Source organism: Aegilops tauschii, chromosome 6 (genome assembly GCF_002575655.3).
Source record: "Aegilops tauschii subsp. strangulata cultivar AL8/78 chromosome 6, Aet v6.0, whole genome shotgun sequence".
Lineage (NCBI taxonomy): Eukaryota > Viridiplantae > Streptophyta > Magnoliopsida > Poales > Poaceae > Aegilops > Aegilops tauschii.
Genome location: NC_053040.3, coordinates 132,405 through 153,253, shown reverse-complemented (window position 1 = coordinate 153,253; position 20,849 = coordinate 132,405). Strand labels below are relative to the sequence as shown.

Here is a 20,849-nt window from a genome sequence, read left to right as displayed (position 1 = left end):
AGTAAAACATCAATTTTAGGCAATATTTTCCGCAACAATCGTGTCGGGAGTCATCTAGTTACTTAGGCAAACTACACCTCAAGCGTCACACGATGGCATTATTAAGTACTCTGAGCTCTCGCTCCTGCACCAAACAAAACAGACGATTTTATGACTGAGTGGCGCATACCACACACATACAAGCTGGACGAACTTACACATGGGAGATTCAGGTCACACTGGATAGAACGTTGCATGCATCGATCCTACAGCCATGGCATCCATCTCACTGACCACCAGGAGGACAGATCTGCAGAAGAACGGTGGTGGTGCGCGAATGGCATAACTCTTCAACCAGGGGGCGGCCGCGCTCGTCAGAGAGCTGCTGGTGGTCCGGGAGAATGCCCAACTCAGAGTAAATCCGCCCTTTTATGCTGTCAATGGGTTTTCGGTGCGTAAACAGATGTTCAATGACGCTCTTCCCAGTTACCGTTTTTACCGAGATGTATATATGACCTATCGGACAAGGGAAGCGCACCACAAGAGTAAGGGTTGAATCATTTTGCACGTTGTAGTCATCCAAGGTGCGGCCATCCTCCAGCTTATTCCCATCAAACATGAGACGTTGTTGGCTCGTACAAACGCGGAGTTCATCAGAAACCTTTTCCTTCACACTAAAAGTGGTATAATCTCCATAAACCCGAAAAGTGACGGTCAACCCAGTCAAGTGCTTGACAAAAATACGCATCCCGCATCTTCTTCGGAGGCACGACTCAACATGAAGGGTAGATTCATTTTGCACGTTATAGTCAACCAAGGTGCGGACATCCTCCAGCCCATGCCCAGCAAAGACGAGACGTTTTCTGCTTGGGGGTATGCCGGTTTCGTCGAAAACCTTTGCATTCACACTGTATATGCTATCTTTTCTCTCAACCTCAATTGTCATGATTTTGCCTGTCAATGTCCTGACAAAGATATGCATCCCATGGGTGACGAGGTCAAGGGTGAGGGTAGACGACTCCTCCATGTTATAATGCTCTAGGGTGCACCTGCCCACCAGCAACTCGTTTTCATATTTGAGTCTCTGATGGCATGCAGGGATGTCCTCCTTTGCCTGAATCTTAGCCTTGACATCATAGATCGTATCTGATCCTGTCACCTTGAGAGTGATAGTCTTGCCATGGAGTATATTGACAAAGATCTGCATTTGTTCAATGATCACACAAAACATTAGCATCTTAGACAAAAGGCTTTCATTAGATTAACTAAACGCAAACGACCAAAAAGCAAATCAACACTTTAACCACAATAGAGTGAGACAAATATATGTATTATGATTTAGAATATAATTTCTTAAATTCATCTTTGACCAAGAATATGTCAATAATTTGCAAATTAGATGATTCACTTGCCACAAACAAGTACTGGTGTATGTTAAGAGCTGAACATGTGCATGAAGATCTTGAGGTGCTATAAGCATAGAAGGATGATCATGACCACATTTTTCGTGTGCAAGGTTAATTCATCATGGAGTCTTCCAGCAACTCTACAATTTTGGATCCACTCAGATGACAAAAAGAAAAATAATTAACTATCTTATAAGGACTATGAACACTTAGATGCATTCGATTTCTAGAAAAGAGGGCACTGCAAAATGGTTTAGATGCAAATTAACCAACAAAATGGACTAGATCTGGAGGAGACCAGTAACAAAAATGCTTGATCTGGGATGCATCGAGTAAGGTGGATAAGGGAGGGAGAAAAGGCAAGTAATTAGACAGGAGTCACGTCTTATTGGAAACTCAAACCAATAATTAGGAAAGACTTACCTTGAACTGTTCAAGATCCATCTCGTCAGTATCCTCACTAGTCTCCTGTTACAAAAAAAAAATTAGTTATTAATATAATGGAAAGCAAACATAATTCCTAGTTATTTGTTTTTGGTTTCCAGTAACACATGACTCATGTGTGCAAGCTATCAAGAATCAGGATGCTTATACTTTTTGAGCAAAAAAGTTATGGAATGGTGCACAGAGAAATACACAACGCTGGAGAAAAGGCAACTGAAAGGAAGAATCACCGTGCACGGTTCAAGATCCATCTCATTTGTATCCTCACTAGTCTCCTGTCACAAAACATGTATGATCTATTATCCCTCCCCAGAAGCGGATTACACTACCAAGATATCATGTTAGCAAACCTATTTCCTAATTATTGGTTTGAGTTTCCAGTAAGACGTGACTCCTTCAGTTGTATCTAGCTAGTATTATGAGGGGGAAAAAACATGTACTTGCAGAAGCTGGAGAGAATGCATGCTTTTGAACTATGGTATGGGGCTGATATGATGTAGACGAGAGCGGAGAGCTTGGACTGTAGACGAGACGTTGGTGGACGGGAAGATTGTGAAACGGGGAATGTAATGCGCGCGCTTGAGGAGTCTTTTTTTTTTCCTTCCGCTGCCGCTGGTGCGCCGCGAGAATGAATGGGTGGCTAATTCTCATGCATGCATGGCTGGCAGACCGCTTGTGGACGGGAAGATCCGGCCCCTTCATCAGTTTAAACACCCGGATTAATTTGCTCCTTCCAACGACGCGACACCAAGAATTTCCTAACCTAACCTACTCCAAATTTCATCAATGTACATACATGTATACTCGGGTATAAGTATACATACACACATGTATATGTATCTAACTACCCATGGTTGATTATCCACGCGTCATGATCGATCAGAGTTTTAGGTGTTGTTGTTGACCGTCTTGTGGGCTTGTAGGGGCGATGTGGTAATTCAATAACATTGCTTGAATAGTACTACTCCACTAGTAGTGTGATCATATATATAACGTTATTAAAAATTTTACAAGCAAAATAACTAGTCGGCGGGACCAATAGAATAGATTAATTGATGGACAAATGATAACGCTAGAAAAAACTGACAACGGTAAGAAAAACATAAAATAATTAACCAAATACGTACTGGCATTTTCATAGATAGCCTCAAAGTAATTAATGGCAGATTAACATTGCACATAATTTCTGTACGTAGGATGACGGGCTTGGCGAATCGAGGTGGAATAGATACAGGAGTGAAGCGATACTAGACAGGGATGATGTCACATTGACCAAGGGTGGACCAACGAATGACTCATGCATTTCACCCGGCCCCTTCCATGCTAATAATGTTCTTCTCCATCTCAGGGAACGAGTCTGTGTAGATGAACCAAGGCAACACCTTGAACACTTTTGCATCCATATATTTGATCTGTATGATCCCGTTGGGCGTGGTGGCGCCCTCATTCATGGGGGCTAAGAGCTAGCTGAGCCGTGAACACTAATTTAGACCTGGTAGAGAGCACACACCGGTGAGCGGCAAACATCTCTGACGACGCCCTCCCTCTCCCCCGGCGATGGCTACACAGAGGGCTACTGTCGCAACGGTGACCACAAAGGCAAGGGACCGGCGTGGGAGTAGTGATGCCCCGGCGCCGCTCTCCGTCTCCGTTTTAGTCTTATCTATGTTATGGGCGTTGAACTAAACCTTCTGGGCCGATGAACTGTGTGTTATGCCTGTATGGAATTTAACTTGAACTGTGTTCATCTCTCTTCCCCCATTTCACACACGCACGTGCGCGGAGGGCTACCTTCAGCCGATAGGTTTCTATGTGGTGACACCCGATGGCCTAATGGTGCGGCCAAGCATTTTCCTATGTCAGTTGGGAACTCGATCCCACATGTGGTCATCTCTTTTCGCGCCAACAACCATATGCACAATGTAACTTACGCATATGAAAAATCTGTCGTGGGCGGTTCAGGATCTCATGGACCAGTGTGGATAAGCTTTGATTTTGGATCCTACTTGTAGAAATTTGACTCACTGTATATATGCGGCCTTTGTGGTGTCAACATTTTTTATGTAGTTGGACGTAGAGTTATATTACATGTTCTGGTTTTATGTAGTTTGGACGTGGAATATATATACTATGTGTTGTCATTTTATGTAGTTGGAAGGGCAGTGCGGTAGGCGATTTGGCGGGACTCGTATAACTCCCTTTCCTTGTCATATAACTCTAGGCTTTGCCCCTAGGGCGGTTAGAAGAGATTGGGCTCAACTGGATGATCGGCACATGTATTTTTTAATTGTTTTGGGAGAGGAAAACTGATTTTATTTTAATATTTTTTGAGCTAGAGAGAGTGAGTGAGTGAGTGGGAGATATACTAATAGTTCACGCGCCTTTGTATTAAAAACAAAAAAAAGGTTCCAAAGAATCACAAACGCCCATCATTTAAAAACGATGACGACACCTCCCCTCTCCCAAAAAGCGTAATGAGGACACTTGGCTTGTATCTAGTCGTCCAGCACTGCCATGCATGCTTGCGCACCCTACATCGGCGCCACCCTAACATGGCCCTCCGCCTCACCCGAGCCGCTCTGTTGTCTTCCTACTCTCCCGCAAACCCCAATCCCTACCCAGTGAGAAGCAGGCAGAAAGACATTTAAAAAGTAAACTAGATTTTTTTGGGGGTAGTTTCATAAATTAATATGTTGAATTTGTTTGTTTTCTTCTAGATACATGAATTTGAGTTGTGTACGGATCCATCAAAAGCCTTATGCTAGAGCCGTGGGATCTGAAAGAGATTGAATTGCGTGGGGCGATCTGTGGGAGGAGGAGTCGGAGCAATAAAAACACGCAGGCCACCTGGCGCATCCCGGGACCGGCGCTTGTGGTTTTATCAGTAACCGGCTCGCTCGCTCGCTCACGCGCGCTTGTCTTTTGAAATTTGCGATGACCGGCTGCGCGCGCTTGTCATGGGAAATTTTGGAGACCGGGGACGCGGTTGGATTTCAAACCAAACCAAAAAGCCACATCCACACACATTTACAGCTTTATGCCAGAGCCATCGGATCTGAAAGAGAGGAGCGGCCGAGATCGAGTTGCGTGGGGCGATCCGATGGGATCTGTGGGACCGATAAAAGGCTCGTCCGATTGCACGCGGGCACGCCCTTTGTCTTTGCGAAATTTTCGATGACCCGCTCACGACGGCGCGCGCTTTGTCTTGGGGAAATTTAAATTTTGGAGACGGGGGCGCGGTTGGATTTTTTGAAACCAAAGGGAAAAAAACCCATCCAAATCCACATCCACATCGTGTGGCCCGACCCCAAAGGTCCTCCCAACCACCGACCGCCGCTCTCCTCTGCCCCGACCCGGACCCCGACCACGCCGGCCTCCTCTCCTCTCCTCTCCCTCCGGCGCCCCCTCACCTTCTCTCTCCCTCTCCTTCTTCTTCTTCTTCTTCTTCTTCTTCTTCTTCTGGATTTCTTCATCTGACCCTCCCCTGCGGTTGGCTTCTGCAGGCCATCACAAATTCGCCATGGCACCCAGCCCCAGATCTGACAGACAAGGGTCTAGGTGCGGCCGGATCCAAGACCAAGCACCCCTGCGGTTGATTTCGATCTGCTCTGCAGGCCATCACAATGGAAGGAGGAGCACCATGGCGGGCGTGCAGGCCATCGCCTAGGCGGGACCCACGGCCAGATGCAGGGCGGCTCCAAACCATAACTCCCTCTTCTTTGATGGTCGAGGAGGACGACGGGGAGGGGGGTCAGGAGGAGCCAGCGCCATAATGGAGGGCCCTCTTCTTTGATGGGCATTCCGTTCCAGCTCCAATCCCAGCAGGTAGCGCTTCTGCAGTTTTTCTCAAGATTACTAGTGCAACACTCGCCATCTCTGAATTCATCATGCCCCATATGTGCAGAGCCGATCTGTCTTTTCTCTTGGTAGAATTTCACGATTATTCATCCATCTCTGCTTATGTCAGTTCCTGGTACAAGAAATTCATTCTTTTTGCACAATGTTACCGGTAGGTTGTGTTTCTGATAAACGGGATAAATCATGATGTTGCCCTGGATTGACAGTTTTCCTAACTTCAGAGCATGGAATGTCCAGTCTGAATTGTCGAGTCGCAATTCAAAATCAAAATATACTTAGAATTGTGTTTACGGATGTACGTATATCTTTGGAATTTGCGCGGCTCTTTGCTCCAAAAAGTGCATGGTCGACCTCTGGTTCAGGCGCCAAGTCAGTCAGCATCAAAGTCCTGCATTTTTATGGTGTGTCACACATACACACCTACAGGCCGTGAGAGCCTGGTGTGGCACCGGCGCGTTCTTCGAGCACCGGAATGTGCGCGCCCATAACCGCAGCACCAAGGGGCAGCAGCAGCTTCAGGGCAGGTAACCCCACCCCCAAACAAACCCCTTTCCTTCCTTCCTTCCTTCCTTCCGTACTTGTGCTCTCGAGTTGGTGATGCAAAATTGCCTTTCTTCTTCACCACCGGAATGAAACAATTCTTCAGTTTGTCTGTCGCATTAGAAACAGCCAGATTTTGTTGCTGTCCTCTCTCTGTATTTGGCGCCCTTGCTTGGTTTAGAAACAGCAGCAGGTTAGGCCATGCCCAACCCCGCAAGGGCTAGTTGATGCGACTGCATCATTATATATGTTGCTTGATTGATGAATAGAGCAAGGGCTTGTTGCTGATACAAGTCCATACTTTGGCCTGTTTGATTCCTTGCAACTGATGGCTAATTACTCATGTCATGCCATTTCTTTTCTTCCAAGGTCAAAGTGCAAGGTTGCCGTGCTTGTGGTCTGCTCACCTTCACTTCAGCCGCAGCATCCGCTTCCCCAGTTGCTCCTCTTCCGCGCCGCTCCATGTGTTTATCCTGCCAAGGAGCGCGGACGGACGCGCGCTCGGGGTGGCTGCTGTTGCGCCCAGCAGCAGAGGACGCTAGCTAGTCTCCGTGCGCCGGCAACGGCAAGGACTTCTTGCACGTAAGGTACCACATCCCTTGCTAGCTAGTCATTGGATTATGACGGACTGTCAATACGATGATGCTTCTATGCAATGGATTCACCACCCACTATCATGTTTCATTGTGTTCCTTTTCAGGAAATTCTTTTTATTGGCTCTGTAGGGATGGGTCCATATCCCATCAACAAAGGATAGGTATGCCATTCTTACTTACCAATATGATTGTTTCCAAAATTATACTGTACATGTATTACTTCAACAATGGAACATCCACATCTGTCAAATTTTTATGTGATGGCGTGGCCGACGTGACCACAATACCTACAACCCTTTATGACCACAATACCACAATACCTTCCTGTTGCTCTTTTTCCGTTCCGGCATATCATAGCTCGTAAGCAATCACTCCTCTCCTCTGCTCTCTGTTGGTCTATTATCATGCACTGCGTGTGTCCACGGCCATACGTCTCTGCTGCTAAATCATGTGCTGGCCATGGTGATTCTTATCTAGTGTTCGTGATGCTTTGGATTTGTAGTTCAGTGATGCCAAGTGTCAAAGAGAGGCTGCTGCTCCTGTCTTCATAACTTTAGAGTTTTGGATTGAACTGAGGTTTCCTTTGCTTGTCATTTGCGTACTGTAGCATAATTTATGCGTTGGCAATGTTTTAACAGAGGTTTCCTTTCCTAATGAAGAGTGGATGGTCGTCCTAGCTCTGAAAGATGCAACTTTTTTATCAGTCTAATTCTTGAACAAATCCAGATTGTATCTACTTGTATATTTAGATTGTTTAATTTTTGGGTTGAATAAAAACCTGCTTGCATGTTGCCGATATCAACCATGGTTGAACCTAGAAATGGCTGATTTGCTATCCTTTCCTTTTTCAGCACTATACTAGTCGCCGTCGCCGCTGCCTGCCAGTCCGATTTGAGTCGTCTCCGGAGCTCTGCTGGGTTCCTCATTTGAACAAGGGTCTCTTTCGATGCTTATTCTTTTCCAGCCAATTCTTTTCAACAAGGGTCTCTTTCGATGTGATCTCCCTGCTGGATGTTTGGCTGTGTCTCCTTGAGAAACTTGGTTATGCAACAATTTGGCTGCAAGTTAATTGTAATATATGCTGTTTTGTTTTCCAATCTTGCATCAAGTTGTTATTTTGGGTCATATGGATGTTGAACAGCTCGAATCCTGCAACTGTTGTGTACTTGGTTTCAAATTGTAGGTTCTGTGAGCAAAATAGAATCTAGTGGAATATTGAATATATCTGCAAAATGAAGGCTCTTTTTTATTTGTGTGTTTGAAATGCTGACTACAAGTCTCCGGGCATGGATTTTGTCTTGATGATCTTTCATCGGGTGACACCTACACTAATTTGTTATCCATTCTATTGGGACTGCACTGATTTTTGGTAACAATTAATTTTCTGCCAAAAACAGTATCAGTCTCTCGGCAGATAATGTGTGCAATCAAAGACAAGACATACTTGGAAACATGCATATTTTGCCATACGACGGTGAAATTCTCGCTCGTCCCCCTGGTCTCTCTCTCTCATGGATGACTCATGTTCGCGGTTTGAGCGATCGCATCTCTCTCGGTGGCAAACCTAGCGTAATATTTTTCGGCCGGCCGTTGAAACATAGCGCCGGGGAGGGCTCCTTGGCTTGATCACGCGAGCTCCCGATGGAGGTGGCCACCGACCCGTTGGAAGCCTCCGGGAAATTCTTTTCCTTTTCGTATTTGTGTTCCTTTTCAGGAAATTCTTTTTATTGGCTCCATTATTTAAGTAGTGAGCAATAGGCCAGCGTTGTCCGAAGCAGCCATACACGGGCTGACACATGGTGCGCCCCATTAACCATTAATAGGTATAGCTTGTTTTTCTTTTATACAAAATCTCTAAAATGTATGTATATTGTTTGTGAGGATACTTTTAAAATATATGTACCTCACTATTTAAATAATGATCCGAATAATAAGTGTATGTGTATTTTAGAAAACATGTCCATATTTTTTTTTCAATATTGACATATGTGGAAATAAATATCCTTGTATTACAAAAATAAAATGTTCACATATATCAAACTATAAGTTTGTGTATTCAAAAAAATGTTGCCAAAAAAGGTCTAGTGTATCGAAATATTTTGTGTGTGTATAAAACATGTACTCTAAAAAAATAAAATATTTTGTGGAGTCTTTAAAAAAATAAGCTGGTATGTGACAAGAAATGTTTATATAAAACTAAAAGAGTAGCTCACGTTAAAAATGTAACGTTTTCCAAAAGAGGTGTTATGCATTTGTCAAATACGTAGAAGGCTTAAACTAAACTTAATCTTGTCAATTGTATTCATTATATTGTTGCTTTTTAACATATACATTTGTTATCATATACTCCCTCCGTTTCTTTTTACTCCGCATATAAGATTTGGTCAAAGTCAAACTACACAAAATTTGACCAAATTTATATAAAAATATATAAACATCTACAATACTAAAACTATATAGTATGAAAATACGTTTCATGGTGCACATGATAATATTGATTTCATATTGTGAATGTTTATATTTTTTAATATAAAGTTAGTCAAACTCTACAAAGCTTGACTTTGACCAAACCTTATATGCGGACTAAAAAGAAACGGAGGGAGTAGAACCAACATTTTTGTATGCACGTGCACCTAATAAGACATTTGATTGAAACAGATTTATATGTGCTTTGGATGTGCTTTATGTTTGAAGTCATTAAAAATCCCCTTTTTAAAGAATACTAGTATAATTTGTTTAACATTTTTTGTAGTGCGGAGCACAACATTTTACATGTGGCAATGTAACTTAGTATCAAACAATTGGATGGTAAAATGTCTAATTTCAACAATTGTCCGAGCTAAGGACATTATTTCGTTTTGTTGTTGTTGTTACGAACATTAGCGCCTTCTTGCTCTTCGCCTGGGAGAATGTACTTGTCATATTCCTCGGCAAGACACACTCCCTAATAAGTACTTGGCAAATTAAATGTTGTTGTAAGCTCATGCCAGAATCAAGGATCATTCTAGTATTTTGCCCACTAATTAACAAAATACACTCGTGGTCATTGGCTAAAATAAAGGATAATTCTACCCCCTCCGTGCCTACACATAAGACGTTTTGGTAGGCGTCTTATATTTAGGAATGGAGGGAGTAGTATTTTGCCCACTAAGAGCAACTCCAATGGGCCGACCCAAACGGACGGTGTTTTTGTCCGTTTTTTGTCTGTTTGGGTCGACCGCCCGCCCGCCGTCTGCCCTCTTTTAGTTTTGGGTCGGCAGTGCGCCCAACAGGCTGACCCATTTCATGGCCGCGCGCGTTTTAGATCATGTCATCGCCTTGGTTTTGGCTCTCCAGCGCGCGGGGAATGTTCGCGCGCGCAGTGGAAAGCGGCCTAGCACTACACCACGGTCAAGTTTCGGCGACACATAAATCTGTTGGCATAGGGTACCTTTGCCGACACATAGCTTGTCGCTAACACATATGCTGACAAAAGAGAAAACAGTCGGAGGACTTGCTGTGGGGAAAGGCATTGCCGACAGAAGTTCACTTGCCGACACTTTTTCAGACAGTATACACCCTACCTACGCCGACAGTTTGCTTGTGGACATACACCCTACGTACCCCGACATATGGTTTGTGGGCATACATCCTAGGTACGCCGACAGTTGAGGTGTGCACTTACACCCTACTTTTGTCGACACTTATGCTGTTCTTCTAGGTATATATCTATCCCGACACATATTCTGTTTGGATATATTTGCACCTTTGCCGACACTTATGCTGTCTATATAGGTATATATCTTGGCCAACAGATAGTCTGTTCGTCTAGGTATGTATGTTTGCTGACACATTTCATGCCTAGCTAGCTAGTAGCCATGGCCGACTGTTGCGCTGCAAGAATTTGTTTACCAACAGATAACTTGTTAGTATGTAGTGCACAGCCAAACCAATAATTTCACATATATACTGAAATGCAATCGATAAACAACATCAACATGGACACATTGGACAACAATGATTATAGGTTCACAAATAGACATATACTGGCATAGGTTCACAAACAGACATATACTGACATAGGTTCACAAATAGACATATATATATAGACATAGGTTCACAAGCACAACCAGAAGTATAGCTTAACCATCCAGAACACACAAGTCACATAAAAAGGACCACTGCTTGTTCGATGAAATAATTCAAACACTAATCCAGAGCACACAAGTCACATCCATGAGCACAAAGTTTCTACTCCAAAACACTTGAAGCACCAAATGGTCCGAAACACACATCAGATTCGTGACATGATTGAAGTTGGCTTCCAAATACTGCGCACAACCATGTATGTTCCATGATACTCCAAGTCCTCCTCACATCCAATGCTAGGTGGCTAAGTACCTGAAAATATTGCATACGAATTTGTCAAGAATTGTCAAGAAAGTGTAATCAACTGAAAAGTTGTTCAAAGCTCCTGAACAGTGATATGGCATTAGTGTACTATTATTACTATCATTACTAGTACACTGGCACTATGCACATCCAGTCTATAGTTCCATTTTATTAACCACATATCATGAATAATTTTTATGTGAAATACATGATACCCTTGAAAAAGCTCAAAAGGGGAAGACAAAGAGAAACTTGCAGTTTTCAATCAAGGTGCCAAACTGTATATGAACATTCAACCATCTTCTAGTATTCACACTTGTCGTTGGATTTATCAATCCTACGGCCAAAATTTCAGGGATTCATGGGTGAGCCAACATTCGTACAACTGAAGCTAGGCAGACTACTATACGCGCATGTGACTATGGTACAACAACACACTAGCAGGGAGAGAGAGTTTTAAATTGGTAGAAATGTCCGCATATATCTAGAAAGATGTAGGAGCAGCATCGTCAACTGTTGAATGTATGTATCATTCATGTTTTTCCTCTTTTTTTCTTTTAAAATGCAAAAAGAGCATGACAGTGGGGAGACCAATTAGAATGGACAAAAACGTCCAAAGAAACATCCCAGCAAAGAAACATGCTTAGTTTCCATATTACTGCCACCAAACATTGCGAGTGATTAGTTGCCAGAAAATAGAAGTACTCCCCCTATATAGTATTTAGTTGCCATATTTAATATGCTTAGTTTCCATATTACTAAATACTTATTTGCCCAAGAGTTTAAACATGCTTTTAGGTGTCGATCAGTTGCCAAAAATACTATGTACTCACTTGTCAGATTACAGAGTTAACAAATAAAAACTTAGTTCGACCAGGATGCTCGAAACATGCTAGTTATATCTACTTTTTTGTATGGATAAATATGGAGCTATAAACAGAAATAGGTGCACATAAATATGGAGATTGACAAATAGCTGCAGATTTTTACTTGTTAAATTTCTCCAAGGTAGGAGAAGTGCCAAGGGCTGGAGATAAAAAGGTGCACACAAATATGGAGATTGACAACTATTCAATACATCAATGGTCTTATAGGACAGATAAGTAGGCAGAAACAAACTAAGGCACATTAATTTTAATTGGCATGTAAATTAGATGTATATCATAGTACCTGCACCTCATGGCACATTAGATGTCTTCTTGGGATCTTTGATCTGCAACAACAATCACTACTTAATAGGTGACCGATTAGCACAAAAGAAAAGAAACCAAGTGCTCTAAATTATTACCATAGCAGATGGCCGCAATCGATTTCCCCTTAGCATCTCCCATGGTCAACACATTCCCATACGGACGAGGCAACTGAGTATCCCTTTTGAACACCGAATAGATGACAATTTCGACATATTGAGAACCTAGGGGCTCACCCCCCACCACAGCCTTTGGATTAGTGGTTTGAATTGTTCCTTTGGCAATAGCGACATTTAAAGGTCTAGTCATGCTATATAGTATCACATCTCTTCCACCCTATGGGAAAAATTTGCAATTCAGAATATAATCATGGTAAAGAAACAAGTTCATATAGCATCATATTGACAATTAAAGGCCAAAAGGAAAGGAAAGATTTACCCCTTGTTGTCTGTTATGTTTCTCAACATTAACAATTCTTCTTCCAGTAAGAGTGTCATCATTCTGCATAGAAGCATTTGACTCAGCCACCTCCTCTAGATGAGCATTGCCTTTTTCAATATTATTGGCTTCTCTTGTCCTTATGTTCTACATCAAAATCAAGCATTGTAGATGTTAAATATAATAAACTACAACGAGATCACAGCATTACATGTTCCGCTATGGCAGAGGTATAGTATAATAGAACTAGTGCTACCTGGTGTGGAGTATTTGGTTCATGTCCAGGTGTGGTATTGGTTTCATCTTGTTGCCCCTGTGAAGATAGAAAGAGTTGCCTCATCTCAGCCATTTGCTTCTTCATGTCATCCATTTGGTCTTGCAGATGTTCCACTTTTTGGTTAGATACACGACACTTTTCCATTGCTATTTGAAGCTTTGTAGATTTATACTGCTGGGTTCCTGGCAACTCTAGGTCAGATGGAGTTGGCCCCAAACCAACAGCACGAACATATCCATTTTTTTCTTTTCCACAAACAAACGCAAAAAAATCACCATCCTTAATACCATTCTCCAACAATTCTGGGTGCTTTAATGCTTCATCTTGAAGTTCTTTCTGTAGATTTCAGGAATTGTTATGAGTTTCTAGTACTTACTACATAAACAAAAATATGAAAGGAATCGAGAAATTAGAGTGCATCTGAACTTACAATTCTTACTGCAGACCCTTTTTGAGGAAGTCCACTAATTCGATGTGTATGTGTTTCAATAAACAATTCATGTCTATGTGGGCGGCGCTTGAGCTCCTCGGTCTATGTCAAGTGATAAGAAAGATTAAAACAATGAGCAAAATGTACAAACATCAAAGTTTAGAACAAGAATAGCATGGTTGCATACCATTTCAGTGTCAACCCGAGCAAAACTCTTACTCCCAGATGTGTGATTTTGCGTGTGATGTGCTCGATTATTTTTACCTCTTATTGAGCGAGCCTACCAAATGGTTTGATAAAGATCATGTCACACAAGTAGAATCAAAGGTCAATACTAACCTAACAAAGAGCATACCTTAGCTTTTGGAGTCAACCAAAATGCAACAAGCAACTTCCATTGGTCAGGATGAACTCTAGCATCACATGATGCTATAAGTTCATCATATTCATATGATTCATCATAATAATCCCTCTTTAGGTCTGATTTGAAGTCTTTCCATTTAATTTGTGCTGTTTTCATATACCATTGGAAAACTCGTTCGTCTAATTCCCAAAACAACTGAAAAATTGGCATTTGGAACATAAACTAACTCATTAGTCACTCCTAAACATGAACATTAAGATGTCATCCAGGAACTCACTAACCAATAAATATATAGCAACATAGCAGCAACCAATAACAATATAGCAGCAACAACCAAGTATTACCTTTGCCTCGGTCCATAAAGCAAGTTTTTTAGACAGATCAACCTTCCTCCAATCATCAAATTCAACCGGAAAACCCTTGGTTCTTATTTGTGTTCCAACAAAGTTGGCAAACCGTGTAGCAGATTTACCACAAGGCTGACCATACTCATTGATTTCCAACTTGAGTTTAGGCTTGTTTTGCCTTCCCCATATGCTTTTCATAGCAGTAACTTTCCTAACCTCCCTTTCCTGGACTGATATCCAATAAATGCAGAAAATAGGTTTAGTACTACGAATGCATTATCATTCCATTGCTAATCTTGAAGGTACACACATCAAAGTAAAAAGCATACCTTCAGGTTCATTCAATACAACCTCAGGTTCAGTTGAAATTTCAGTATTTAATCTTGAAGAAGACCGCAATTGCCGGTCTGGAGCTTGAGTTTGTGAAACATGAGTTTGCTTTTGTCTCTACAATTAACCACATAAATCAGTGTTAACTATACAAAAAGGGATAGCAAATAGTGTGATGGAAATAGTGTATATGTATGTGTGGATGATGTAATAGTTTTAGTAGTATATGATGCAAAGCTATAATCGAACACAAAGAAACTGAAGACATGTGTTTTCTTTTAGTTATATCATGTCTAGCAGCAATACCTTTTTCTTCTTTTGGGGAGCAGGTTGGCCTTCCGCCTCAAATGCATCTGCTAGACCTTTAAGATTCAAAGTTCTCTTCATGTTCTCATTTTGTATTCTACGTACATCAAGTACAGTTCTGTTCCTTTCGAGTTCATATTCAGGAGTTCTTTCTGCAGCTGCCATTTTTGCTCCTGCTCCTGTAAGTGCTTACAGATGAGTTAGCAATCCATAGAACATGCAAGTATTTCAACTGAAGTAACAACCAAATTTTACACAGCTACCAAATAAAATGAGAAAAATCATTATCACACTTACTTCCTCTTTGGTGCAGCAACAATTATTCCATCTATATCAGTCCTTACATGAGAAAATTTGGTATAATCAATGTCGGGATCAACATTTGTGTGTAGATCTATTAACAACCCCTTATTAGCATTCTCAAGTTCTACATTTTCATCATCCACATTTTCATCATCCACAGCGGCCATAGAATAGGTGCCATGTGGTTTTGTGTTCTGGACAACTGCACACCAGCCTTTATCATCAACCTCTGGAACATAGAAAATTTGTGCGGCTTGTGATGCTAAGATGAAAGGTTCATCTGATAACTTATCACCACTACTGAATAAATGGTTGAAGTTAACAGTAGTAACCCCAAACTGATCGGTTTTTACCCATTTGTCTTGTTCACGATTGTCAACCCAATCACATCGAAATGACACCATATATCCTTTTTGGCGGTAGTTTAGCTCAACTATCTCCCTAATAATGCCATAATATATCTCTACTCCTCTTGAATTTTGTGCAGCTATAGCTACTCCACTGTTTTGAATAGGTCTACCATCATCACTTGAGTGTGTATGGAAATCGAACCCATTAGTAGTATAGCTGTTAAGTTTTCTAGCAATCATGAAAGGTTCTTGGGCTAAAATTTGTAGTTCTTCTGATACTTCTACACCTCTTTCAACTAATGACAACACCTGAGTATAGAATTGTTGTTAGTTACAACAGGTTACATGATTAATGTTGAGCACAATAGGTCAAGTGATGTCCTACTTACATGCTCTCGAAACCACTCATGAAACTTCCCATGTTGCATAGTGTTGATTGCTTTTTCATTGGGAAGACCAATTGAGGATAGGTGCTCACGGTGCTTCCTATAATTGTGTATCAAATTAAATATTATAAGAAAGATAAGAAAGAGATAATATTACTATTGTGTGGGCAGCTTACTTCACATAAGGTTCTATTTCATTGTGGTTGAACAAGACATATCTATGTGCTTGGATCCAAGAATTATTTGATAATGATACAATGCTACCCAATCCTTGCCCCTTGTGGCACAAGTATGGACTGGTGTTGGACGTTTCATTATTCAACACCTCAACATTATTATCTTGTCGAGTGAACCTAGTCTCACACCCTTTGAGATAGCGAGAACATAATGTAAGGCCCTCATCAAACAAATAACCCTCAGCGATTGATCCTTCCGGATGGCTTCTAGTGCGAACATGTCCTTTGCAGTGCCCCAAATACCTACATACTACAGATTGTAAGCATATTTGCAAAATTCATTTGCAAAAAAAATAGGTTGCTATAAGACTTTGTTTAGAAGATCACCTTTCTACTGACCACATGCTCCGGAAGTGTACTGGGCCACCAATTCTAACTTGGGCAGGCAAATGAACCATCAAGTGGACCATGACATCAAAAAAACTTGGCAGGAATATAGTTTCAAGTATGCTTAAGGTCTCAGCTATTTCAGCCTCTAGAATTTGCATATCACTGACACGGATAACAGGTGAGCAAATCTTTTTGAAGAAGTTACTAACACGAGTCAATGCAGCACATACTCTTGTTGGCAATATTTTTCGAATCGCAAGCGGAAGAAGGTGCTGCAGCAGAATGTGATTATCATGGCTCTTCAGTCCAGAAATCTTCTTCTCGCCAACATGGATATAACGTCGTATATCAGTTGCAAAGCCTTGTGGAAACTTGACTCCCATCAAGACTTGGAGAAAATGTTTCATCTGATCGGGTGTCAAAGTATATTGTGCTGGAGGTATATACAATTTACCCTCTTCTACTTCAACAGGATGCAGGTCCCCCATAACACCCAAAGCTTGGATGTCTAAGCGAGAATTTGCGTTATCCTTTGATTTTCCCTCAAGGCCTAGAAGTGTGTTAACTATGTTATCACATACATTTTTTTCTATATGCATAACATCAAAATTATGACGCAACATCAGATCTTTCCAATAGGGCAACTTAAACCACACAGATCTTCTTTTATACAAGGGAGGGGATTCACCTTCTTTGCGTTTTCTCTTTGTTGTCTTCTTGGCAGCTGGATCTTTTCCAAAGGATGTTTCAAGATTTGCTGTCAAATCATCGATTTCCTCACCCGTAAGAGGTATAGGTGCTGTCCTATGCTCTGACTTGCCATCAAATAACTTTTCATCTGACCTAAACTTATGATTGGATGATAAGAACCTACGATGTCCCATATAGCAATATTTTCTGCCCTTTTTTAATTGTAGAGAACAAGTAAATGAATGGCACTCAGGACAAGCTACCTCACCCTGGGTAGCACACCCATGAGTGTAGCCTAAACCTGGAAAGTCATGTATGGTGCAAAGGATGGCAGCACGAAGATCAAATATTTCAGACTTAGAAGCATCAAATGTCTTTACACCATGATAGTACATATCTACTAGATCATCTACCAAAGGTTCAAGATAGACATCCATATCGCCACCAGGTGCCTTAGGGCCAGGAATGAGCAAAGAAAGGATAAAATTAGTCCGCTTCATGCACATCCAAGGAGGAAGGTTGTATGGAATCAAAAAGACTGGCCAAATACTATAGGTACTCCTTGTTGACCTAAATGGATTAAATCCATCAGTTGTTGCAGCCAATCTAAAATTCTGACTATCATCACCAATTAGTGGATGTTTGGAATCAAAATCCTTCCAGAAAATAGCATCCGCTGGGCACCTAATCAAACCATCTTTGGTCCGTTGTTCGTCATGCCACCTCATGTCAGTTGCAGTTTTAGAGGACATAAAGTACCTTTGAAGCCTTCTTTTAATAGGAAAATAGCGAAGAACCTTTCTAGGAACTCTATGTACCCTTTTCCCATCAGGACTCTTCTTTTCTGATTTCCACCTTGAAGTTTTACACTTTGGACATTGATTCTCCTTATCAAATTCATTTCTGAACAGTACACAATCATTTTCACAGGCATGAATACTAACATACCCAAGCCCAATAGATTTAACTATTTTCTTAGCTTCATTGAAATTTTTGGGAAGTACTGAACCTTTGGGGAATGCATCACTAAGTAACTCAAGCACCATGTCAAAACTTTTGTCACTCCATCGCCCAAGAAGTTTGATGTGGAGCAATTTGACAATAAAACGCAATTTTGAGAAGTTTTTACACCCGGGGTATAGTTCTTTGTTGTCATCATCAACCATCTTCAAATAAGCCTTGGTATCATCATCAACATCCATCCTAGGGTTGTTATTGTCCTCATTGTTCTCTTCCAACACCCCGCATCATCTAATCCACAAGCTATGTCTCGCAAGAAATTAGCTAATTCATTTTCTGCCGGTGAACTCTCTACTTCTACCTCCTCAATATTAGGGCTAGCGTGGCTAGATTCTCCATGAAACAACCATGTATGATACCCCTCCATGAAACCATCACATATCAAATCGTCACGTGCTTCTGTTGCTGTTCTCCATTTAGAGTTCAAACATATCTTGCAAGGACATAAGATTTTGTTTCCATTTGTTGAATTAATAAAAGCAAACTTTATAAACTTGTCTAACCCCTGCAGATACTCATTTGTGTGCCTACATGTAATTGTTATTTTTAGATATCAGAACAGTTCATGACAAAATTATACCGTTTATGAGTTTGCAAAAAAGAAACTAGATGTACCTAGGCTTAGACAACCAGGTTTTGTCCATGATGCAACCTTAACATCAAAGTTGCCAAGTATCTGAATATGGCCAGTGCGGTAGTGTTAGCTTTGCATCGGTGAAGCGACAATCATTATTCAAGCAATAGAAGTACAAAACAATAACCATTCAAGCAACAAATACACATTCTTGTCCAGTTGTCTACTGTCACAAACAACTGCATATGATTCAGATACAGAGAAGGTAATCTAGGGAGGAGTTGATGCTTACTCGGGGCACAGAGACGGAGCTGCCGGAGTGGAGCAGAGATGGAGCTTGGCCGGAGATGGAGCCTGACAGCAGCAGAGCAGAGATCCGGCAGCCGCACTGCAGAGGTCCGGCAGTAGCAGGCCCGGAGATGGAGCTCCAGCAGCAGCAGAGCAGACGTCCGGCAGCAACAGGCCCGGAGATGGAGCTCCGGCAGCAGCAGAGCAGAGGTCTCGCGGCAGCAGGAGCCCAGAGATAGAGCTCCGGTGGCGGCAGGAGCCCGGCAATGGAACCCCGCCGGCAGCAGGGAGCCCAGCTATGGAACCCCGGCGGCAGCAGGGGAGACGGATCCCCGGCGACAGCAGGGAGCCCGGAGATGGGTCCCCGACGGCAGCAGGGACGGGTATGGGATTGGCGAGGACGGCGGCTACATGTCAGGGGGGAGGGGGCGGCGGCTGTAGGATGTGAAGCCCGACGACGGCGAGTCGATCTAGGGCTGGAGCTCGGGGGGAGGGGGGTGCGAGGACGGCGATGGAGCTAGGGAGGAGGGGGCGCGAGGACGGGGTGGAGCGCGAGGGCGGCGGCGATTGCGGCAGCCGATGGAGTGGATCGAACGCGAGGGCGGCGGCGGCGGCAGGCACGGGTTAGGGTTGGGGTCGATTTGGGGTATTTTGCGGGGGAGGGGGAGTATTTTGCGGGGGATACTTTGCACGAACAAGCAAAAATTTCGCTCGCGCACCGAAATTGCGCGCCAAGGCAGTCGATTGACACATGTCCCTCTATGCCGACACTTACTCTGAGTCTATACACCCTATATACGCCGACACATTTTATATCGCTAAATACGTACCTACACCGACTGATAAACTGTCAAAGCTCATACATATGCCGACACATAACACGTTATTAAGCGATTACTGACAAATACATAGTTATTTAGTGGTTGCCGACACATAATGTGTCTACAGTGATATACCTTTGCCTACACATGTTTCGAAGACAAAACTTAAAAGCTACGGTGACAGATATTTTGTGAAGATTAGTGGACCTTTGCCCACATAAATATGTCACGTAAGCTCTACCGTGGTGTAGTGTAGCGCGCGCTGGTTTTGGCGCTCCAGCGCTCGGGAAAGGTTCGCGTGCGCGCCGCGGCCGGCCCTCATTATAAAGAAGGCGCTCCCTCCACACTCTGTCTGCCGCCCACTCTCGCCGCCTCTGCGCCACCATGTCGATCCGCCGCCTGAGCTCTTCGGATTTTCGCGGAGTCCTCGAGCTCCGCTCCGGCGCCTTCTCCTCCGAGATCTATTTTCGCGAGAAGCGTCTCATCCTCGGCACCTTCGACACCGCAGAGGAGGCGGCCCGCGAGCACGACGCGGCGGCGTGGCGCCTCCGGAGGCCTCGTCCTGATATGAATTTTTCCACCGTGTCGAGCCAGCGGGCGCAGGATCTGGTGCCTCTCCCGCGGCTTTTCACCGACGAGGATCGTCGTGTCCACCGGAGGCGGCAACGTCGCCTCGCCATCGCAGAGAAGGACGTGGAAGCCTTGGTGGCGTGGCGCGGAGGCTTCACGCAAGACATCGTCGACGAGCGCCAGTTCTACAGGCAATTGAGGTTGGAGAGGGACGCGAGGAGGAGGGAGCGAGCCGCCTATCGGGAAGATAAGCGTTCGCGGAAGCAGGCAGCTCAATTGAAACTGAAGCTACGAGAAACTTCGGGTTGGAACTTTGAAGACGAGCAGCTTGCTGACGCCTACATTCAGACGTCGGAGGAGGACATTACCGAGTCGGAGTCAGAAAGCGACGAGTAGTGGTCTTTT

General features: G+C 43.0%; 3 protein-coding genes across 10 annotated transcripts; 2 read left to right on the top strand and 1 right to left on the bottom strand.

Annotated features, from left to right (window-relative positions):
* Positions 1 to 265: 265 nt before the first annotated feature.
* LOC109755280 (polyubiquitin 11-like) lies at positions 266 to 1,864 on the bottom strand. Its single transcript, XM_040392411.1, has 2 exons — positions 722 to 1,864; positions 266 to 484 (listed from the first exon to the last, which is right to left on the bottom strand). The coding sequence occupies exons 1-2, from the start codon at positions 1,214 to 1,216 to the stop codon at positions 266 to 268; spliced, it is 714 nt and encodes a 237-aa protein (XP_040248345.1). The 5' UTR covers positions 1,217 to 1,864.
* Positions 1,865 to 5,080: 3,216 nt separating this feature from the next.
* Positions 5,081 to 8,072, top strand: LOC109755284 (uncharacterized). 8 transcript variants are annotated; one of them, XR_005758996.3, is made up of 6 exons: positions 5,175 to 5,654; positions 5,734 to 5,838; positions 5,909 to 6,211; positions 6,597 to 6,814; positions 6,928 to 6,984; positions 7,675 to 8,072. XR_005758996.3 is itself a non-coding variant. In XM_020314192.4 (5 exons), the coding sequence occupies exons 1-4, from the start codon at positions 5,622 to 5,624 to the stop codon at positions 6,950 to 6,952; spliced, it is 369 nt and encodes a 122-aa protein (XP_020169781.1). In that variant the 5' UTR covers positions 5,326 to 5,621; the 3' UTR covers positions 6,953 to 6,984; positions 7,675 to 8,072. The 8 variants fall into 8 exon arrangements, 1 of the variants encoding a protein (XP_020169781.1); XR_002230931.4 differs by lacking the exon at positions 5,734 to 5,838 and having other exon boundaries at positions 5,081 to 5,654; positions 5,843 to 6,211; XR_002230932.4 differs by lacking the exon at positions 5,734 to 5,838 and having other exon boundaries at positions 5,170 to 5,654.
* A 12,186-nt stretch (positions 8,073 to 20,258) lies between these two features.
* On the top strand, positions 20,259 to 20,840 carry LOC109755281 (uncharacterized). The gene has a single exon (XM_020314189.1). It carries the CDS (start codon positions 20,259 to 20,261, stop codon positions 20,838 to 20,840), a length of 582 nt encoding a protein of 193 aa, XP_020169778.1.
* The last annotated feature ends 9 nt before the right edge of the window (positions 20,841 to 20,849 follow it).

What these genes read in the sequence shown, in the direction of transcription:
- LOC109755280 (XM_040392411.1), bottom strand. Translation starts at nt 1,216, where the DNA reads ATGCTAATGTTTTGTGTGATCATTGAACAAATGCAGATCTTTGTCAAT. An exon ending in GAAGAAGATGCGGGATGCGT is followed by an intron (nt 485 to 721) that starts ATTTTTGTCAAG and finishes GGTCATATATAC; the next exon opens with ATCTCGGTAAAAACGGTAAC.
- LOC109755284 (XM_020314192.4), top strand. Translation starts at nt 5,622, where the DNA reads ATGGGCATTCCGTTCCAGCTCCAATCCCAGCAG. An exon ending in CAGCAGCAGCTTCAGGGCAG is followed by an intron (nt 6,212 to 6,596) that starts GTAACCCCACCC and finishes TTTTCTTCCAAG; the next exon opens with GTCAAAGTGCAAGGTTGCCG. An exon ending in ACGGCAAGGACTTCTTGCAC is followed by an intron (nt 6,810 to 6,927) that starts GTAAGGTACCAC and finishes GTTCCTTTTCAG; the next exon opens with GAAATTCTTTTTATTGGCTC.
- LOC109755281 (XM_020314189.1), top strand. Translation starts at nt 20,259, where the DNA reads ATGTCGATCCGCCGCCTGAGCTCTTCGGATTTTCGCGGAGTCCTCGAG.